We start from the raw sequence: 20,836 nt of genomic DNA, 5'->3' as shown, positions 1-20,836 counted from the left end.
TCCAGAATTTCCACAGAAGTCCATGAATCCACTCTGACCAACTCTCTGTGTGTATAATGAAAAGAAGCATACCCATCTTAGTCATACTTTCACACAGCCACAGTTGTGTGTTCCCAGTTCCCCTACACACTTGGAATCACACTTGTCATGTACTATACATTCATACTAAAATGGCATAATGCCTTCAACATGCAAGGTAGGTCATATATAAAACATATATATATATATCATATATAAAACCTATTTTTTCTGTGTTATTGTAATAGGAAAAGGGCCATAATGCTCCATGTAAAAATGAACATATATGAATTTTACAGACTCCACAGGCTGGTTTGCCCCTGCTCTTGTCCTCTGCTGGTGTTAATGCCCAATGTCGGCTGCCACAGAAGGCTACAGGTACACAAATGCTACAGGTAAAACCATGGCTGACTTATCTGATCATACCACCAGACCAGACTACTAAGATTCTCACCTTTCAGCTCTAAAAACACAGTTGATGAGGTTAAATAAAAGTTCACGAGATTGTTTTAGCATCACAATCGTTTGCAGCATGGGAAACTCCAGGTTCAGAACATCCTCCACCAGCGTTTTGGATCGACCATGTGAGTAAAGCCATTAGGACAGTTCTTGGTTCCAGGACGTTTCAACTGCTGGTTGAAATCTGGCTCATTGGCAGAGCTGAAATAAAACTACTTGAGCTTCACGTTCATCCACCTCAGCACATTCCTCAAGTACCCTACATCAACACCACTGGCCTGCAGCTCTCCTAATCTTTAGAACTGATCAAAAATACTGAGCTGTTGCCAATCGAGAGAGTTCTGAACAGTTTACAGGATTCATTTGTCTTCGGCCAAGAATGTTTTTGGAGACCAGACTAGTTTTTTTGCACACAACAAAACTGCTTATCTCTTTCCTTGCTCTACCTGCTCTTAGAGCCAATTCTCAAGTCTACGACCACATTTTAGCACAGCTCTCCACCGAACCTTAAGGCAGATTTATGGTTATCCGTTTTCGGAGACACGGAGAGCCCTCTCCGAGCACCTCTCCATGGCCTGACGTGCACCTCCCAAATTTTGTAACTATCCGATGCTGTCAATCCATGAATACATCGCGGTTTACCTTGTGGGTAGTAGTATGCCAACATTAGATAGCTGTCTGACACCTCGCAAATCCCCTCAGATGTATTTTTCAGTTACAATAATGGGGTTTTTACATTGCAGTGTCTATTTCTCTGTAACTTTAAAAAAATCTAAGCAAAAAAAAAGTTAAACAAACAACTTTTAGGTACAAATACGACACCCACAACTGTCGGAGAACCATAAATGAAAACGAGTCCATCGAGGCAACTGCGTGACCACGGAGTAAGGGAGTCATAGAAGTATATTTCAAGCCTTACTGTGTGTTCTCTTACCCCACATCTCCTCACTCTTTCCTTGCATCAACCCAGAAGCTCCTTTAGGAAGGCCCTCAAATCCAGAAAATAACAATCTTCTGGGAAAATGCAAAAAAATTCATTCAGTGCTTTTGCTTGATGACATATCACATTTCAGAGTTTCAGAGTAATTTTAGAAATTGCATCAGACTGAACTAATCTCTAACGTCTGTGTGATACATTGTTTAAGGAGAGAGGGAATACCAAGAAGGGAAGAGACAAAAGCTCAGCACAAAATGCCATTTAAGGTTTATTGTGATATCTGATAGTTTACAATACAGTGAAAAACAAACAAACGTGACATTTTACTAGGACAGAATGCAAAGCAATGTAATCAAGTAAAAAAAAAAAAAAAAAAAAAAAAGCATATTTCTTTGCTTTTTGAAGAAAAAAAAAAACAGGCACGACTTAACAGAGCCATTATAAATACCACATGCTTTAGACCTTATATTTTAAGTCCTAAGAAAATTATTCTTCAAACTTACAATCTTTACCTTTGCATACCTATGATGCCTTAGACTAATGTCTTTAGCGACATCCTATAGATTAACATTTCTTTGAAACAAAAAAAAAAGATTGAAGCCAGTGTCACAAAAAATGGCTAGGGATACACAATCTCTTTTGGCAGCCAACATCAAAGATCTAACGTCACCTTCTGATGCTGCCGTGGGAAAAGAAAAACTACAGTTGTTTAGAATACACATTTCAAAACCTTATACATCTATTCAGAATGTCACACTTGGTAAACGAGAGGCCACAGCATGTTTTCTTTTTTTTTGGTTTTTCCAAGTGTATCCAGCAGTGTGAGATTCTTGATAGTGAATGTATTTGAGGAGCACGGACTCGTTCATCCTTTAAGTCTCTGTAGAGCACAGTAAATTATTTGGTGTGCACTTACAGTGACACTGGCCTCAGCAAATGTTTCTTTTCATTTGTATTTGTTTGTTTGTTTACAGTCTTTAGGGAAAGCTTGCGAGAAATGGTCTTGGTCGATGTTCTCCTGGGAATCGGCAGGAGAATCCAGCTCACCCCACCCTTCAGTCCACAACACTAAAACATGACCAGCAGACTTCACTTCCACTAGGCTTTCGCCAAAGGGTACAACTTAAGAAAAGAAAAACAAACACACACACACACACACACACACAAAGAAAAACGCCTCGTAAAAAATGCTCCAGAGTCCAGGCTTCTATACACCACAGTGCTTCAAGAGCACTCACTGACTACTCAGTGTGACAGCAGAAATAAAAAAAACAAGATAAAACACGGAGATGAAATAAGGAAAGGAAATAAGGAAAAGCAAAAAAAATTAAAATGGAAATCAAACTGAGGGGAAAGTAACAAAACACACACACACACACACAGACATACACACACACAAACATACACACACACACACACAAACATACACATAAAGCCAGAGGTACGTGAACAAAAGTGCTTCAAGTCGGGGAAGTAAAAGGAACTAACCCAGTAGAAATATGTATAAAACCTTAAATATGTTACTTTATGTACAAAAACTGTAACAGGGACAATGTCTTGTCTGTAAGTTTTTTTTTTTTCAAGTAGGATACCACTATACCTATAATGTTTGCATTGTCTTTGTTTTGACTGATTAAAAGGTCACGTGACCTGACTGACCTGGGCAGTGAACACCGAGAAGCATCCACTGCTGATTACCACCGTCCCCCCCACCGTACTATTCAACTATCTGCTTGGATTCACTCTCAATACAAGCCTACGAAAAACGACCCCACCCTCTTTAAATGGAAGGAGAGTATAACACCCCCCCTCCCCCCTCTCTCTCTCCATTAAAGTCCCACTACTACTAAACTCTGAGGAATAAAACCCTTTAGTAGCGCTCATAACTTTGACAGGTAAACTTATGACAAAATAGTAGATGATTCTATTTGTATTCAATAGTCTCTCAATTGGATATAGTTCTGTGAGGTTTTAATGAAGCTTGTTTTTTTTCCCCAAGATACATTTTGTGCCCAAGTGGGCTACCATAGATGTGCTGGGTTCATTGAGTCATGCACTGCACAACAGAGGAGAGGGACTTTTTTTTTCTTTTTTCTTTTTGAAGAGGCACATGATTCATGCTGCTTAGAGGCAAAGACATGGAAACATCTAGAGACAACACAGCCATTCGTATGCTCTCGGACAGCGGTAAAGTGCAGAAGATCAAAAGTGAAAGCATGTGGGATTGCATCTCTCTAGTAGCAGCAAAACATATTGCAAAAACATAATGTCATATCCATCAAAGAGGGTGGGGGGAAGGGGGGGTTAGCTTCGAGTCATGCATCTATGTGCAGAACATAGAGGTGAATCAGAAAACTGCTAGTGTCTTCAGAGAAACTGCGTTGGAGCAACAGGAAAGCAAAAACAAATGTCCTTCTTTGACTTTGCCGTCACATAACGCTCAGAAAGGAAGGAGGTACACAGAGGAAGGTCGCTATAGGGAGATGATTATGCCTGCAATCATCCAGCCCTACGCTGCATTCAAAGCATCTTATACAATCATTCAATCATCAATGAGAAAAAGGCAATAGAAGACAGACAGACAGACTTTTGCCTCTAAACTCATGAACAAGGCCTCTGCAAAGTGCAAACAAAGTAACTGCATTCAAGTATGCCATAATGTAATGCGCAAACAAATACACAGTATGCATGAGGATGTTCACACGTGTATGCGGGAGTACGTCACGTCTGCATACGGGTGAACATAACGCGTGGATAGGATTATTCTGCTTCACGTTCTGTAACAGTTAGGCTACACTACATGACACATTTGGCGTGGTTGGGGTGGGAACAAAAACAGTTTGGAGTGACGTGGGCACTCTACTCACGGCTTGACAAGTTTCCCCTACTGCCCAGTGCATTCAATTTGCTTTGATATATATTTTTTTTAAATCCTATTTTTCCACATCTAGTTCTGCAAAAAAAAAAAAAAAAAAACTGGGACCAGCCACACAATACCACAAAAAAAACAAAAAAAACACAAATGTAAAATTGAACAAAGCACCAGGTACTGCGAACAATGCTCAACAGCGTGAGGTGCCATCCTGGTACCAGGGATGGGAAGGTCCCAGAGAAGCACGGTGAAGTCATCAGAGGAAGAGAAACAAGGGGTGGGCACCAATCACAATACAATAGATAAACACAGGGATGTCATCAACAGAAAACGTCATGCCACTGCAATGCCGCCAATCTCCCTGTTGCAAAAGAAATCATCAAACGGAAAAGAAAAGAAAAGAAAACAACTTAGCTCAGAACTGCTACATTTTCCATCCCTTCCCAATGTTCCATGTTCCGTGCCTTCCCATTCAAATCTAGCCCCTAACTCCAACCCCCCCACCCCCATCCCAGCTGACCCCACCCCACCCCAAATCACACCGCAAAGAGAAAGCACGCTTAGGAGCAGGAGGCGGGCCACACACCTGCCTCAGGAGGAGAGAAATGCTAACCAGTAACATCAGTCTGCCATCAAAGAAAAGATGAATGAAAACAGCAACAACGAAAAAAATGTAAATGTAAAATAAAAAATATAACATGACACCACCTTGCCCCCAGTTCATGAAAACAAAGAAGAGTCTTCTGAGTAATGTTTGCCTGTTTCACACATTAGCAGTACACATGTAGTTAAAGCACACCAAACCTGTGGAAGAGAAGAACAAGGAAAAGGAACGAGTGTCTGACCACCCACGGACCACAGAGAGAGGGCATGGATGTCACCAAAATCATCATCAACGAAGTTTCTGTGACCACACTGGAGGTCTAGGGGGGGGGGGGGTCGGTCAGGTCCCCTTGTGTCTCTCGCTCACTCTCTGTCTGTCTGTCTTGCCATGTCCTTGCTATGCAGTTTCAAAACAAGCCAGAGGCCAGGGAAGATGGGGGTGGGGGAGAGGCCGGGGTGTGTGTTGTCAAGAGAGGGGATGCGAGAGAGAGCGGAGGGGATGGGGGGGTGGGTGGTTTGGTGTGATGGTGTGTCGCCCTGTGAAGTCCGATGCAGGGCCGCCCCCCACCAAAAAGGTCACAAAACAGGAGAAGAGAAGATCCTGAGGGGTCACTCCCATCCATTGTCCTTGATCATGTGTGCCAGCTCGATGATGAACTTGCCCTCTTTGTACTTCTGACTGCTCTCGAAAGCGTGCTCCTGCGGAAGACAGAGGCCAAACACAACACAGCAATTAAACACCATGCGCCCAGCTCCTCGCTCGGCCCCCAAATCAGCTGATTTACACACCGCAATAAACAGGCACTTGTATGGTTATTGCCACATTTGAAAAGTTATACATCTGACTGCCGCACAGGCACTGAGCTACAACAGGGTTATTTCAGAGCCACATACCCCCCTACCCCCCGCCCTCCCAAAAGGACTGAATAATTAATAACCATAAACTGGCGAGTTTCATGAATTACATCTGCACTGCTTGTATTGGGATCCAAGCGCACTGTGAGAACAATCTTTCCCTGTGGGCAAAACTCAAGTCCCTCGTCCAATAGCCACCTCTCAATTACCTGATAAGACAGTCCACCTAAACACCTGACATTTAAACCAGAGAGAATGAGAGAGCACAGCTGCGAGTAGGGAGGTCTCGGGAGGAACAGGTCCGACTGCACCCTGGAACCAACGCCTCCCTCCGCAATTACTCTGATGGAACAGAATGACTCATCCAGTCCTGTCCTTTCCCTTCCTCTTCCTCTCTCCCTAGGCACAAATTAAAGTAAACCAAACTTTTAAAATGGCCTTTCATATCTCCACGGCTACAAAGAAAAAGCACTTTCGCTTTACTCATTGGGGGTAATTATAAAAAGCCGTTAGGAGATGCCGGTGCCAAATGTGCAGTAAGGTACAAAGTGATGTGGGCACAAAGTACTGTCATATCAAATAGAGACAAGACCGGGAGCAGGAGGTTCCTGCATGTACTTTGGATGCAAAGATGTGTTGCATTCGTCCATAATAAAGTTCGTCCCAAACACGCGCCAGTCTCAGTAATCACAGGTGAAATTATAAGCCAGGCCATTCAAAGGCAGCTGCCTCTTTTTTTTGCCATGATACATTCTCTGTAGGCAAATCCCACCGTAAGACCCTGCACAGTGCTGCTGTGGCCCTGACCACAGCTCAGTAACCAGATAGCTGCATCATAAATAAGTAACCCTGGGATAGGGTGTCAGGATGAGCAAACGGCAGCAACCGCAGCAACAGTCCAAACACCACCGTCACGCCCACAACAATACACACAGCGCTAACAGTCCAAACACCACCGTCACGCCCACAACAATACACACAGCGCTAACAGTCCAAACACCACCGTCACGCCCACAACAATACACACAGCACTAGCAGTCCAAACACCACCGTCACGCCCACAACAATACACACAGCACTAGCAGTCCAAACACCACCGTCACGCCCACAACAATACACACAGCGCTAACAGTCCAAACACCACCGTCATGCCCACAACAATACACACAGCGCTAACAGTCCAAACACCACCGTCACGCCCACAACAATACACACAGCACTAGCAGTCCAAACACCACCGTCACGCACCCAACAATACACACAGCACTAGCAGTCCAAACACCACCGTCACGCACACAACAATACACACAGCATTATCAGTCCAAACCCTGGTGACCATACCACAGAAGGCCCAAAGGCTTCTACTGACGATTTCGCAAGTTTGCCCACTTGCAAAGAAATGCATGATCAATAATTGTAATGGTAGGTCTATTTTAACAGTGAGAGACAGAATATCAACAAAAACATCCAGAAAACTGCATTTTATGAATTGATTTGCATTTGATCGTGGGAAATAAGTATGTGATCCCCTAGCAAAACATGACTTAGTACTTGGTGGAGTAACCGTTGTTGGCAAGGCGTCAGACGTTTCTTGGAGTTGGTCACCAGGAGGGATTTTGGTCCACTCCTATTTGCAGATCCTCTCCAAATCCCTAAGGACGCATTTTCAATGTCCTGGCTGAGGGAAGGAGGTTCTCGCCCAAGATTCCACTGTAGTCCCCTCGATGCGGTGGAGTCGTCCTGTACCCTTGGCAGAGAAACAGCCCCAAAGAATAATATTTCCACCCCCATGCTTGACGGTGGGGATGGTGTTCTTGGGGTCATATTCAGCATTCGTCCCCCTCCAAACGCGGCGAGTCGAGTTGATGCCAAAGAGCTCGATTTTGGTCTCATCTGACCACATCACGTTCTCCCAATCCTCCTTAGAATCATTCAAGTGTTTATTGGCAAACTTCAGAGGGCCCTGTACATGTGCCTTCTTGTGCAGGGGGACCTTGCGAGCACTGCAGGACTTCAAACCATTACGGCATAGTGTGTTGCCAATGGTTTGCATGGTGACCGTGGTCCCAGCTGCCTTGAGATCATTCACAAGCTCCCCCCGTGTAGTTCTGGGGTTATCCCGCACCTTTCGGATGATCACCGATACTGCACGAGGCGAGATCTTGCGTGGAGCCCCAGACCGAGGGCCATTGACAGTTGTTTGGTGTTGCTTCCATTTGCGAATAATCACACCAAACAGTTGTCTGCTTCTCACCAAGCTGCTTGCCGATGGTTTTGTAGCCCATTCCAGCCTTGTGCAGGTCTACCATCTTAACTCTGACGTCCTTGGACAACTCTTTGGTGCTTGCCCATGGTGGTGAGGTTGAAGGTGTGAAGTATGATTCTTTGGACAGGTTTCTTTTATACATGTCACCAGTTGAGATCAGGTGTACCTTGTTAGGCCTAATGAGGACTAATCTGTGTACCTTGGGGGCACATAACTGGTCTGTGGGAGCCAGAACTCTTGCTGTTTGGTAGGGGATCAAATACTTATTTCCCGCGATCGATCAAATGCAAATCAATTCATAACTGTTATAAAATGCAGTTTTCTGGATGTTTTTGTTGATATTCTGTCTCTCACTGTTAACATAGACCTACCATTACAATTATAGATCACACATTTCTTTGCAAGTGGGCAAACTTGCGAAATCGGCAGGGGGTCAAATACTTATTTGCCCCACTGTATAAAGGCTTAGATCCGATCACAAGCATTGGTACAGTGAGGAGCCTAATTGATGTGTTAGTCAAATAGCTTCCCTATTGCTAAAAACGTTATAAAAAAAAGTCTATTCACATGTTCTGGCCAAATAGCTATTGGCTAACAGGGCATGGCTTGGTCAGTAATATTGTTAGTCAGGGCTGGCCTCATAACTGGCCTTACTGGTTCGGTGTTAGGATAAAAGCTGCCCCAATATTTATTATGCCACTGGAACCATGGCACAAGTCAAAATCACTCCTGCATACCAGCTCAGATGCTGAAAGGGTGATAACACTGCCTCCTCTCACTGCCTCCTATGACTGCCTCCTCTCACTGCCTCCTATGACTGCCTCCTCTCACTGCCTCCTATGACTGCCTCCTCTCACTGCCTCCAATCACTGCCTCCTCTCACTGGCTCCTCTCACTGCCTCCAATCACTGCCTCCTCTCACTGGCTCCTATCACTGTCTCCAATCACTGGCTCCTCTCCAGCTGCTCCTCTATGCTCATATGCTGGTTATAAACACTGGAGACTGGTACAATGACCAATCCAAATGCTGGTCTTGGTCTACTTACTGTCACCATGAGTAAACTCATTCTAACAAAGCATCCAAATGTTTGACAGTGAAACCTTTTTAACATCAGAACGGTTTGATTTACCGGGGCAAAACAGTAATATGTTATGTTATAATTTGGTGTGTTGTGTTATGTTATGAGCGTGACAGGTGTGTCTACTTACGTATTTCCAGCCCAGAGTGGTTTTGCAGTTTTCACAGTAGATGTCTGCTACGGCGTGTAAACCTGTAAGAAGGACCCGCTCCTCGGCAGGCCCGCAGCCCACGTTCACTCTGCAGGAGACAGATCAGAAGGAGAGGGCCATCTGTAAACACCACAGTGCCGACCGAACCGCCAACTGTAAACACAAAAGCACTGCACACGTGCCGCCGTGCACTGACCCTGGACCAGTCAGGCTCCAGTTAGCTGCAAACAATGACTGCAGGTGCAGTGGAGTTCAGCGTTAAAGAAATGCATGCACTGGCAAAAAAAAAAAGAAAAAAAAACCCCACTTTCTCTGTTCCCGCGAGACGCGCTGAACTTAAGGCTTGCATGACTACACGCAAATGGAATGTGACACTCTGACACGCCATCCATAAAAACGCCAATGTAAGTCAGCTAAGTATTGTTGACAGCCTTTCGCTAAGACCCCATGTGGCTCTTGGTGGCTTGATGAGCAGCTTTTCATGGTTTTACTGTTGGTGTGGGAGGAACATTTGTGAGTGTGTTGGAGTGATGGCCATGATTGCACACTGTGTCATGCTGGCACTTCATGGTCCGTTAGGACTGTCAGCTGCTGCAGCGTGACTACGTCACTGTCACATCACTGATGTAAAAAAATAAAAATAATCACTTTGGATGCCAGGGGTAATTGATGGGCAGCTGAACCACTGATGCCAATTCAATCTGGATGGGGATTAGTGACTTGCATACAATGGGATGTACTCTATGAGTACTGGGAGCTGCTTTGACAACTTTGTCCTTGGCTTGAGCTAACTTTAGGCATGTAAACACATATACAAGGAGCAGCTGCAGAGGAGAGCTTGCCATTTGTGTTTGTGTTGACTGTGTTTGTGAATGAGTGTTGTGGCAAGCCCAGATGTCTGCTTGGAACAACTTGTCTTGGTAATAACAAAAACAGTCTTATTCTGAAATGGCAATTGTATGATGTTAAAAACCATGGGCACCGTAAAATACTCACACAGAGTTGAAGAGGTAGGCTCGTCCCTGACTGCCTTGGAATGACTGCAGAGGGGAGAGAGAGAGAGGGGAGGGGGTGAGTGATCATATAGACACATGTGCACAAAGGTTGGCAACAATCCTGCAAGATGGCCACGTGCATGAGAAAGCACGGATCCTCAGAGGAATGCTCACATGTACACTCCCCTACTTGTTCACTTCTTTCACACACAAGCATGAACCTATGGGGGGGGGGGGGGGGGGGGGGGGGGGGCAGAGGCAAGTAGTGGTACAGCTGGAAAGTCCCTCTGAGCCAGTTGTTCTCAAATAATGTTTAAGAAAAGCTATGCAACAGCTGATGAGCCTCTGATATTTTTATTTATTTATTTATCTATTCATTTTTTTATTAAAAACCCGTGATACAATAAATGAGCACCTCGATCTTTGTCAAATGGGGGTCTGCCATGCAAAGTTTGGGAACCACTGCTCAAAGCTGAGAGTCTCTGGTTTCAGGCCAAGGTGTGTGTGTGTGTGTGTTTTATGTTTCTTAGAGAGTTTTTGTTACCTGGAAACAGTTCTAATGAACTGAGATCTGAGGAAACAGTTCTAATGAAAGCACAAAAGAACCATGCGCTGTCTAGCGCTGTAGCTAGTGACTTTAAAAAGAGCAGGCTGATAGCATTAGCCTTGTTTCCCCAAACCCCACAGTGTCTCAAGATGGATCAGGTAGGTCAGAGGAGTTTGCCACTTTGTAGCTTGTGCCAGACAACAGAGGCCATTTCAGTCAACCTCCTATATTTACAGTTCAGCAGACCATTTCCTCAAAACTAGCTCATTGCTGAACCATCCTGACTAGCTCATTGCTGAGCCATCCTGAATAGCATTTTGGTGAACCACTCTGACTAGACTAATATATCGGTGAGCCATACTGACTAGCAGATTAGTCAACCACTCTGACTAGCATAGTTGATGAAATATATTGCCTCAAGTGAAACCAGAAAGTTTGTGGGGACTTTTCAAGTGATCCTGTACAATGTGAGTTTTACGAGGCACTTGGATTCATCTGCTTTTCATACAGCGTGAAAGCGTCACAAGGCTTCCCATGTTTGGCAGTCACTGAACGTGCAACTACCACTACAAGTGTCAGCTGTTCCCACAGTCATCATAAACTGTGGCTTTAGTCATGGCTGCCACTGCAGTGTTCACAGAACAGCCTCCAGGCCCTCTATAATAGGAATGCAGTCCGTGCTGTTTCTGTATGAACTACAGTAAGTGAGTGCAAACTATCTCATTATTCATTAGTACAGATGTCACTGGCTACAGTATGTCCTGATTCAGAAGTACCTGGAGGTGTAAAGTACAAATCTGATTCTGTTCATCTGAAAACGGGTGTTGGTGAGAAGGTATTTCAGGTGTAATCCTGAACACGCAGAGATACCTGGGGGTTTTACAAGTACATGGTTTAGTGACAAACATGGGCAAGTTAACTCAGAATAAGTGGTACACTTGCATACACACACATAAAAAAGTGTGTGTGTGGGTCGTGGTGGTGGGGGGATCTGTCTTCATTAATGCAATGGCAATGTGTGTGTATGTATTTATGTGTGTGTGTGTGTGTTGTTGCTATGTGTGCCTATGTGGGTTGTTGTTGTTGTTGCTGCTGTTGTTGTTGTTGTTTTTGTGTAGTCACTGGCCAGTCAGCCTCCTGTGGACGTCTGTCATCCTCGGTCAAGAGGAGCGGGACAGACAGCGACCAATCGGCTTTTCTTTTTCCATGGCTAAAGTCCCCTTGAGGCATCGGGTCTAATGCAGGCTAATACAGCCACCAGCTGCTCCACAGACTCTGCTGCTGCTGGCCTCAGAGGAGCCTGCCGGGGGCGACCCAGCACAAGCACAGACGGCCCGGCCACGGCAGCCTATCAGCAGTGCCGGGAGACGGTTAAACAAACATGAGAAATATAGAACCTTCATAAAGATGCCAGCGCCAGGGGACGACGTCCTGTTTGCTGTGTGCTGAACGAATCCCATTTGCGACCTCAGCCTCTGCTGCCTATTTTAGCCCAGCCAAGAGACAGAGGCAGGAGGAGGATGAGGGGGAGGGGTACTTAGGGGAGGTGCGTCACACTGTTGGATTTTATGGACAACCTCCCTGACACAATTGTGTTAACAACTGGCCAAAGGAAAGTGTGCCATTTACTGTAGATGCAGCGATTGACACGGGGGAAAATCAGGGAGGACACACTACGTCTAACACTACCAGGTCTTTTGCCAAGTACATTAGTCAATCTGACAGCATACTAAAGGTGAAGAAAAAAATCTAATAATGTAAGATTCCCAGCAATCATCCGAATATTCAATTATACCGAGGACCTCGGAAAGATTAAAGTATTCATAATTAAAGAGGGTAGGGGACAAATGTACTGTGTGTCATAGCTCTAGAGGTTGACCATACATGCGCTTGGTTTGAATTGGCTTAATACAGCAATCAGCTAGGTGTAGTCTTTGTTTCCGGTGGCTTGGCCAATGGGATGTTTGAAAGGATATGTGACTCATATTTACCCGCTGGCTACCCTACATTTGAGTTCAGTTCCATGGAAATGTTTTGAAAGTGTGTTGCGTCGAACACTGGCGCGCCAGAAGCCCATTGGCAATACAGATTTAAGACCTTCATGGCACCCAGTCATCCTTTTTCTAGACGGTCTTGCAATTCAGGGCAGAGGAGTTCATGATTACCCTGCCCATAGACAGGATGCCAGTTAGTCATCTTGGGTAATATTTCAAAAGCCACTGCTGGTCAGACCCCCTCTGATACCAAAACACTGCATATGGACAATCGCTATCTAAGTAGAATAAACAGGCAATGATTGTAATGACTTCTCCTCAAACTAGCTGATTTGATTGCACTGCCTCACAAGCACAGACTGCAGGAACAGCACTGTTGTTTTGTGCTGTAATTGTCGACACAATTAGCTGTAATTGACGTAATTGCTCCGATGCAACTGAACTCAGCTTGTACCAGTCTGGGACTTTATCCAGCTGACTTTTTTTTTTTCATTGTATATATTTAGTTGCTTTTGGAGATAGGTTGATGAGGTTAAAACTTCCTCAGTGACTAACAGTGCTTACTCCGAATTGAGTTGTTTTTGAGAAATGGACTTTCAGGAAACAAAGCCATGAGGAGATTGTAGGACATATTCGTCATCCTCTCCTCCCGGTCTACACACCCTCTGGGAAAACTCAGGGGGAGGTAATATTTAGCCAAAGTTCTTACGTTCACCCAAGCAAAGCATTCCTTTACCAAACATTCCACCTGGCATAAAAAAGGGCTATATTCCTTCAAATGGATTCAGAATCTTCATTCATGTGGTGTTTGGGAGCTGATCGCTGATGTCAAGATTATTCCCTTGTCAGAGTTGAACAGTTTTCATCAAAACAAAGATGGCATCATGGCATACACAATAACAAACATGTTTAGCAACACTCAGCCATGAGGGATGGGCTTCTTAGGAAAGGCTTGCGCAATGAGTGTCTGACTTCAGAGATAACGCCAAGGCTAACTGGTGGAAGATCCGCATAAGTGAGGTGAAAGTCACATAGCTGTCTGGAGTGTGTGACTGTGACTTGCCGTTACCTGAAGATGACTTGCTGCATTGCAGCCTCTGATCAGCAGCTCAAAAATAAAAGCGCGTGCACACACTCTGCCATGGCGAGCGTTTGATGCCGCTCCAAGAGGCCAGCATGGGAGACACGCATTTCTTAAGCCAATGCTGAATTGCTAATCCCCTTTCTATGCCTCTCCAATTTTTTGGCAGACGCTGACATCACAGTGAAAGAATTGTGAAACCTCACGTCTATGTTCAGCAGAGGCTGGCACTCGCCATTGGATTGTCCCTTTTCCTACACTTAGGGGCCAAGTCTTCTAAGAACACGTATTCACAGTGTGGCCCACCTTGCTCAACATCAAAGAAACTTCACTACTTAAATGAGGCCATGTCACAGTAACCCGCCTTCAGATGCCTAGTTGGTAATCTAGAAGCTTCTAACAAAGCAGGGTTGCTCGTATTCACAGGCGCCAGCTGAGAGGACTGTGACGTTTACAGATCCACTATAAGCAATCACTCCTGATGGGACAATAGGATTTACCTTGTGCAACCACTTACATCCACACCTCCTACGACTGACAACCAACGAGGATCAGTCCTGCTATGCTAATCCTGGCCTACAAAGCTTTAGGAAACTGACCCAATCAACATCAATGACAGGCAAAAAAAAAAAACAGGCTGGTTTGCAATGAGGATTAAACTTTCGCTGTCAGTTGCTATTTGTTTACAGTAAGTTGCTTGAATTACTTAATGAATCTTAATTTTTGTTAATTACAATTAAGCAGGACAGCCTTCTGCAAAAGGCGAGAGGGACTTTTGCCATTTCCTTAACCAGTGATATAATCGGCTTTTTGGTCAAGCCGCAACACAGCCACAAAGCACAAGTCCTGAGACCAAAGTCATGCCTAGGGTTGTCCAGACTTCCCAATAGCTTTGCCAAAAGTCTCTCTGTCTAATGGCAAGACCATCCCCATACCTTTTCAAATGGGATGGCGACGTTTGTACCCTGGTGCAGGGTCATCCTCTACTGGGGTACAGTGGCAAAATACTGCTGCCCAACGCAAGAATTATTCTCAGGCATTCCACCGGCCATTACAGTTATTTGCGTCACCCTGAGGCACTGGTTCAGTAAACCATGACATGAAAATGACTTCCTCGTATGCATTTCCTGGTTTGGCTTAATTGCAAGACTCCCCCAGGTTACATTAGTTGTTCCTCCTTCATAGCACAACAGTCTATTCGGCCAAAAACTCCATAATACAAGCAGACCTATTATTTGGAAAACAGAGTGTGTTGTTGGAAAGTCTGTTTTTCAGCTTTTGGGGTAGATCTTCGGCACAGTTTCTCTAACAAACTTTGTGGTTAAGTTTACGTGGATCCTCAGGGTTAGTAATCTGGCATGGGAAATGTGAGCACCATGCAAATGCTAGATTACCCAGCAGAGCAGGCAAGAATTAATCATTTGGACTTGTCTTACAGCATTCTGTTCCCTGACTTTTAGGAAGCACGCAAAACAGCATGCCACAACACAATAAAAGAGAACGCTGAAAACACGTCACACAAACGTGATTGACAGCATGTTCTGTGGTATGCTTCTGCCAATGCACATAGTTCCCTAGAAGCTGTTAGCAGTCCAACTGCCAGGACCAATCCACCATATTATCAGGTGAGCAGAGAGATCTCCTTAGAGGCTGAGTCAATCAAGCACCTTCAAATGAGGGAAACCAGTTTTACATGACAAGAGGTTTTAAAAAAAACTTTGTTTGTCAGTTAACAATGCAAACTGGGCTAATGATTACCTAACACCTGCATCAGGTTGTAGTTATATAAAAATGGCAAACAAGACATTAGTGCCATACATTTCACAATACAAGACATGGCAGTGTGTTTGTATTGCACATGTTGAGTAAATGACTGTGCTGAGTGACGAGTGCAATGTGCTTGATTCTAGTTTTGTTTTTAACTGAGCACAGAACAAGGAAGTTTGAGGTTAACCATGGTTATGTTTTTTTCTGTCTTGTGACTTTCGAAGCTTGAGATTATTTAATCTAGTTCTGTGAGACAAGGTCCTGGTTTCTAGACCCAAGAAGCACAGGTGCTAATTTGATACATACTGTATTATCCTTTATCTCACCAGGGATAAAACACCTACTTAATAACTACAAATTCAAAATCAACATGCAAAATATATATTTTTTTAAATGTGAGAATTAGCAAAGGTAGGAGAGAGCATCTCAGTTGTGTATTTGTGTGTGTGTGTGTGTGTGTGTGTGTGTGTGTGTGTGTGAGAGAGAGTGAGTGTTTTGCTTACTTTTGAGATGAGCTCATCGTGGTTGGCTAAGTGAGCTCTGCAGTGGATGCAGCTGTATGTCCGGTGACAGTTGGGCAGGTATGCCTGAAACGTCTTGGACTTGGTCATCTTCACCATCTCACTCTCGTGTGGCTCCTCGTTTGGTTCAGGACTGGCGCTGGATGAGTTGCAGCTTTGCTGGACTTGCTGACAGAAGAAACACTGGAAGATGCAAGCAAAAGCCGTCGTTGTTCTGGAGTGGGTGTGTGGCACGTTCCACACAAACACCACAGGAGAAATTGCAACCTGGAGGAGAGAAGACACAAGGGTGCAACTAGTTAGGTGGCACATTTTGTTGGATTAAACTGCACCCTTTTCTGCCCCTAATCAGTCGAATCAAGGGGTCAGGTGAAGCCTACACCATTATGTACCAGTACCACTCCCTACTTTTAGTAATCAACTAATCCCAAATTAGGCCTACATTTATGTCACCTCAAGATAATGTCTCTTAAATATAAAATTGTTTAGTTTATATTTCCCTCCCATCAGTCAATACTAATAATCAATTAACATATCTTCAGCCCAAAAAAACATTTATCCCACTCTCACTTTTTAAACTAAAAAAAATGGCTTAATTCAAGTTTCGACTGCACTGTGTCAAATGTGTTTATGTCTTGTGCAATGTTGTTGCATACTGGGCATACTGCTTGTAATCTCGCACAAGGTACTTGTGACAAAACGTTTATTAGTGATGTTATTGAAGTGCCTAAAGGACTGAGCACGTTGTGAGTTACAGAAACTAACTTCCGCAGCAGAACAGGAAGCTAACAGCTCGACTCGCGAACTCAGAATTGCGGGTGCACGTGAGAGTGCAAGAAAACACAAGGTTGACGAGAAGCTTCAGTAGACAGTTCCCTCTTTTCAATTTCGACAATATGCACAGGTCTGTTTCATGATTCCCGAGTTGAGTCTTCAACATATTTAACCGAAATCGTATATCCACTCTCGGATTATCTCTAGAAAGGGAAACAGAAACAGCCATGTAAAAGTGAGGACACCACTAGCATTTGTTGCGTTTCATTAGCTCTCGCATTGTTATATAGCTGCTCTATCTCGACGGTTCAAAATGCTGACCATAACTGCCATCTCAATGAGTTACCAACAGCATTTCCAGTTAATAAACCAGATCCACTACCAATTCAAAACAACGCAGATATCGCCCACGTAGTCTAATAGCAGAAGTTAATATTTGTGTAAGACAAAGAAGACTGACTACTTCTACGCCGTTTATAGCACGCATGAGCATACAGCATTTAATTTGGCAATTATTTACAAACAGTTTTTTGCCAAATTCACTGTGTGCATTTAACGTTAGCTTAACTGTGCATGCCACTAAGAAGTGGAACACAAAAGCTCAGACGCAAAATGTCAGTGGCTGTTGTAAACGCGTTCTCTTATCGTGAATCGGTTAGCTGTGTAAACTTTACAGTCCATCGCTTATTTAAGACTGTTGAGGCTAAAGTCTATTCCTGCCATGTGTCGCTGAACAAAGGACGCCAAACGTGCGCATTAACCTGGGATCGATCTAAGCCAACAGGAAGCGTGGCACAAGGATAAAGCTAATCTTGAGCAAATCTGAGGAGTGCAACTGTCGGATTACGGGTAAATTGAAGGGAATAGTGCAGATTATAAATCCTGTTTCGCAAGAACGCTGACAGGAAATAATCTAACCCAATGACATAAGGAGAAATGAAACGGGCAACACATTTGGAAAAAGTACCATAAACACGGAATAAATCTTTTTATTTGCTTTTTACACAGGATTCAAAGTTAAACATATTAAAATGTTACACGTGGTTGAGCTGCCAACCTATACAAATCCCTAAAACGGCTGCTTATTGTCATTTTGCTGCCAGGCACAAATCAATTGTCTGCAGCTCTTCGAGTCACAACAAAGCGAAGCATGTGGTGATATGCATCTGAGAGCCTCGCATAGCAGCACCACCACCGCACGCAGGCTAATGCATGTTCAAAACAATGGGTAACAAAACCAGCGCTTTTCTTTGTTCAGTTGAGTAACAATTTATAATATTGCAACAACGTGCTGTGCCAATCCTAGTCAACCGTGAAACGATGTGTAGGCAACAGCCTGGATGAATACTATTCCATTCTTGCATTTTCACTTTACTTGAAGGTAATCTTAGTTGTAATTTCCACTGTCTCAATCCAGTGAATTAATGAACTGTCACTTAGTTTGACTATGCTGTATGTATGGCACTGGATTCAATTTGATAAATGCAGGCTTTACTTTCTAAAATGAACTAGACCAATACATCAAGTCAATACCTTACCCTATGTAACTTTTTCGACGTGAGACATCAATAGAGTGCGAATGGTGTCAATCTAGTCTACTCCCTATGAACATTTTCAATTTAACACTAACTTCTAGTCATGCATTCGTAGTGGATCAACACTCACCACCTGAATTTGATCTCAGAACGAAGCCTATCACATACGTCTTTCGATGTAGCCTAGTTGATATCAGTAGTTTTCATGGCACAACGAAGATGGTGTCACCCCTCTAACTTGTCAAATTATAGAAACTGTCCGAAAAAAACATGAATAGATTTTAGCTGACAGTCTTGTGTATCAGCTATGGTGTGCATTTCTTTCGTCTTTGTTGTAGTCTTTGTGTGCGTGATGGACTAGCCTGACTGCTTTGGGATGAGAACGTCACTAGAAGGACGGACCAGTGAAGTGACTGACAGCACCGCCTCCCAATACTCAAGCTAAGAAGGAGGGACTACAGTATAGGTCGACACACTCCCGGATGTGTAAATAAATACTAACAATGTTCACTAAAAAGTTAATAAACAATAATTGAACGTATAAGACAGAGTTACTTGAAAAGTGAAATATTCTTTGCCATAGTGACACCAAAATAAATACGTGTTAGATAGACAAATCAGTAGGCCTAACGTCAGTCAATTAGCTCATCAATTGTTTTTATGGTGAATACATAGTCGAACCGCCCACATTGAACGGACTACTATAGCATAAGTAAATTCAGTATATTATTATCGATCCGTTTGAAAGCCTAGTTTGCTTCAAACGTTCAGTTTGGACTTCTGAAACAAAAGGATAAACGCGTTGCATAGCTTCCCCTAGTTTATGCGTCATCTGCTATGCCTTATAAATAATGAGTTGGGCTCCTAAAATAAACACCGGTCACGTAAGCCGCTCTGCAGATTTTTTCTCTCAATATCTTCCATTGTAGAGAATCGTGATGTTGCCTACAATTATAGCTTATCAGCGACATGCACTGACGTTACTATCAGTACCATATTCACACGGATAGTATGATATGTTTTTTCAATACAGTAATTATTTAGATTAACCGTCTTTGTGAATTGAGGGTGGCCATAAGTGGTTTGGGCAAAAGAGGAAGCGTGTCTCGCCATGGCAAGGAGCCTGATGATGTCATATGTTTTCATTTTGCAACCCCCTTATTAGCTAATAAACTGCCATACATTTGAATCGTAGAAGGCGGTGCCCTATCCATTTTTTTTTATTCTGCAGTGAACAATAATCCACTTTTAAAATGTAATTTTTGAAACGGTACAGTTTATGAGCTCATTTGTCTACCGGCCATTGCCACCCTACCAATAATAGACTACATCCAGAGGCATGCCGTTCAGAAACATGTCAATGTGACCTTTAGGATACTTGCTTATGGAAAGCATATATTCTACTGCATTCAGAGTTGTGATGAAACATTATCAGTTGCTTATTCAGTCCGAAAAATACAGCTATGCAATGCGTTAGGCTACACCAAGACGCAATCTCAATTTAGTAGCCAACCATGCATTAGGTAATAGGGCGCCGTAACACTCAACTATTATTTGTGAGATACATGGGAAAGAATATCTTACCTTTCAGGTGGAAGTGGAGAAAATATCTTCTCCACGGTGATGTTCTCTCTCATTCACAAGCAGTGTGTCCACCACGACTGTGGCAGGCTACGACGATTCTTGAGAGACGCTCCTCATTGTGCTATATTCATTCTTCTGAATTGATTCCGCTTTATTGAATGAGATGGTTGTCTCTTCAGGGTTCCAAAGGCGACAGTGAGGGAGTATCTAGCTTGTTAGCTGAGCGCTCGCCAAACAAACGAGGCTACATTCAAAATGAGATTTTCCGTTTACTTGAATTATCAAACTGCGCAACGAGTAAGTCAGTTATCCCCGTAGTCCCAAGAAAAGTGTCCAAATACTAAGAGACGAAATATCTCTTAACTCAATTAATTTCCTCTGGTTGAAACCTACGCAGAACAAAACTTCTTGGTTCCCTTCAAACACCATTTGAGTTATACATGGTATAGGCCACGTAAAGAGCAATTATGTTCTCCGTTAAGAAATGTCATCTGAATTGCAACCGATCGACTTGCACAAAAGAAAAGAAAAGGATAAACGGGGCACCTAGGAGCAAAATGAACTTGAAAGCGTCATAGGTGGAAACAGCTCTATTTAGTGGATATGCTATAAAGTTCTCAACTGACACTGCAGGGTTTCGTGTGGCTTGCAAGCGCTGCATAAGCTTCCTTTTGTTTTGACACTGTGGCCACAAACATCATCGAACGCAGTACGAAAATGTAAGCAGATATTGACGACATTTCCCTCTACAGTATAGAAACCAATTAAAGACAGACTATCCTCCACCAACCAATCTTG

The 20,836-nt window shown here is 43.5% G+C and overlaps 1 protein-coding gene across 3 annotated transcripts; it reads right to left on the bottom strand.

The window, feature by feature from the left end:
- Positions 1-1,669: 1,669 nt before the first annotated feature.
- On the bottom strand, positions 1,670-20,836 carry ypel1 (yippee-like 1). 3 transcript variants are annotated; one of them, XM_012815991.3, is made up of 5 exons: positions 20,039-20,836; positions 16,128-16,412; positions 10,237-10,280; positions 9,220-9,328; positions 1,670-5,588 (listed from the first exon to the last, which is right to left on the bottom strand). In XM_012815991.3, exons 2-5 carry the CDS (start codon positions 16,242-16,244, stop codon positions 5,499-5,501), a joined length of 360 nt encoding a protein of 119 aa, XP_012671445.1. In that variant the 5' UTR covers positions 16,245-16,412; positions 20,039-20,836; the 3' UTR covers positions 1,670-5,498. The 3 variants fall into 3 exon arrangements, with proteins under 3 accessions (XP_012671445.1, XP_031426155.1, XP_031426156.1); XM_031570295.2 differs by lacking the exon at positions 20,039-20,836 and adding an exon at positions 18,585-20,005; XM_031570296.2 differs by lacking the exon at positions 20,039-20,836 and adding an exon at positions 18,623-20,005.

This window comes from Clupea harengus, chromosome 7 (assembly GCF_900700415.2).
Source record: "Clupea harengus chromosome 7, Ch_v2.0.2, whole genome shotgun sequence".
In the NCBI taxonomy this organism is placed as follows: Eukaryota; Metazoa; Chordata; class Actinopteri; order Clupeiformes; family Clupeidae; genus Clupea; species Clupea harengus.
The sequence above is the reverse complement of the archived record's forward strand: the minus strand, read 5'-3'. Positions and strand labels throughout refer to the sequence as shown.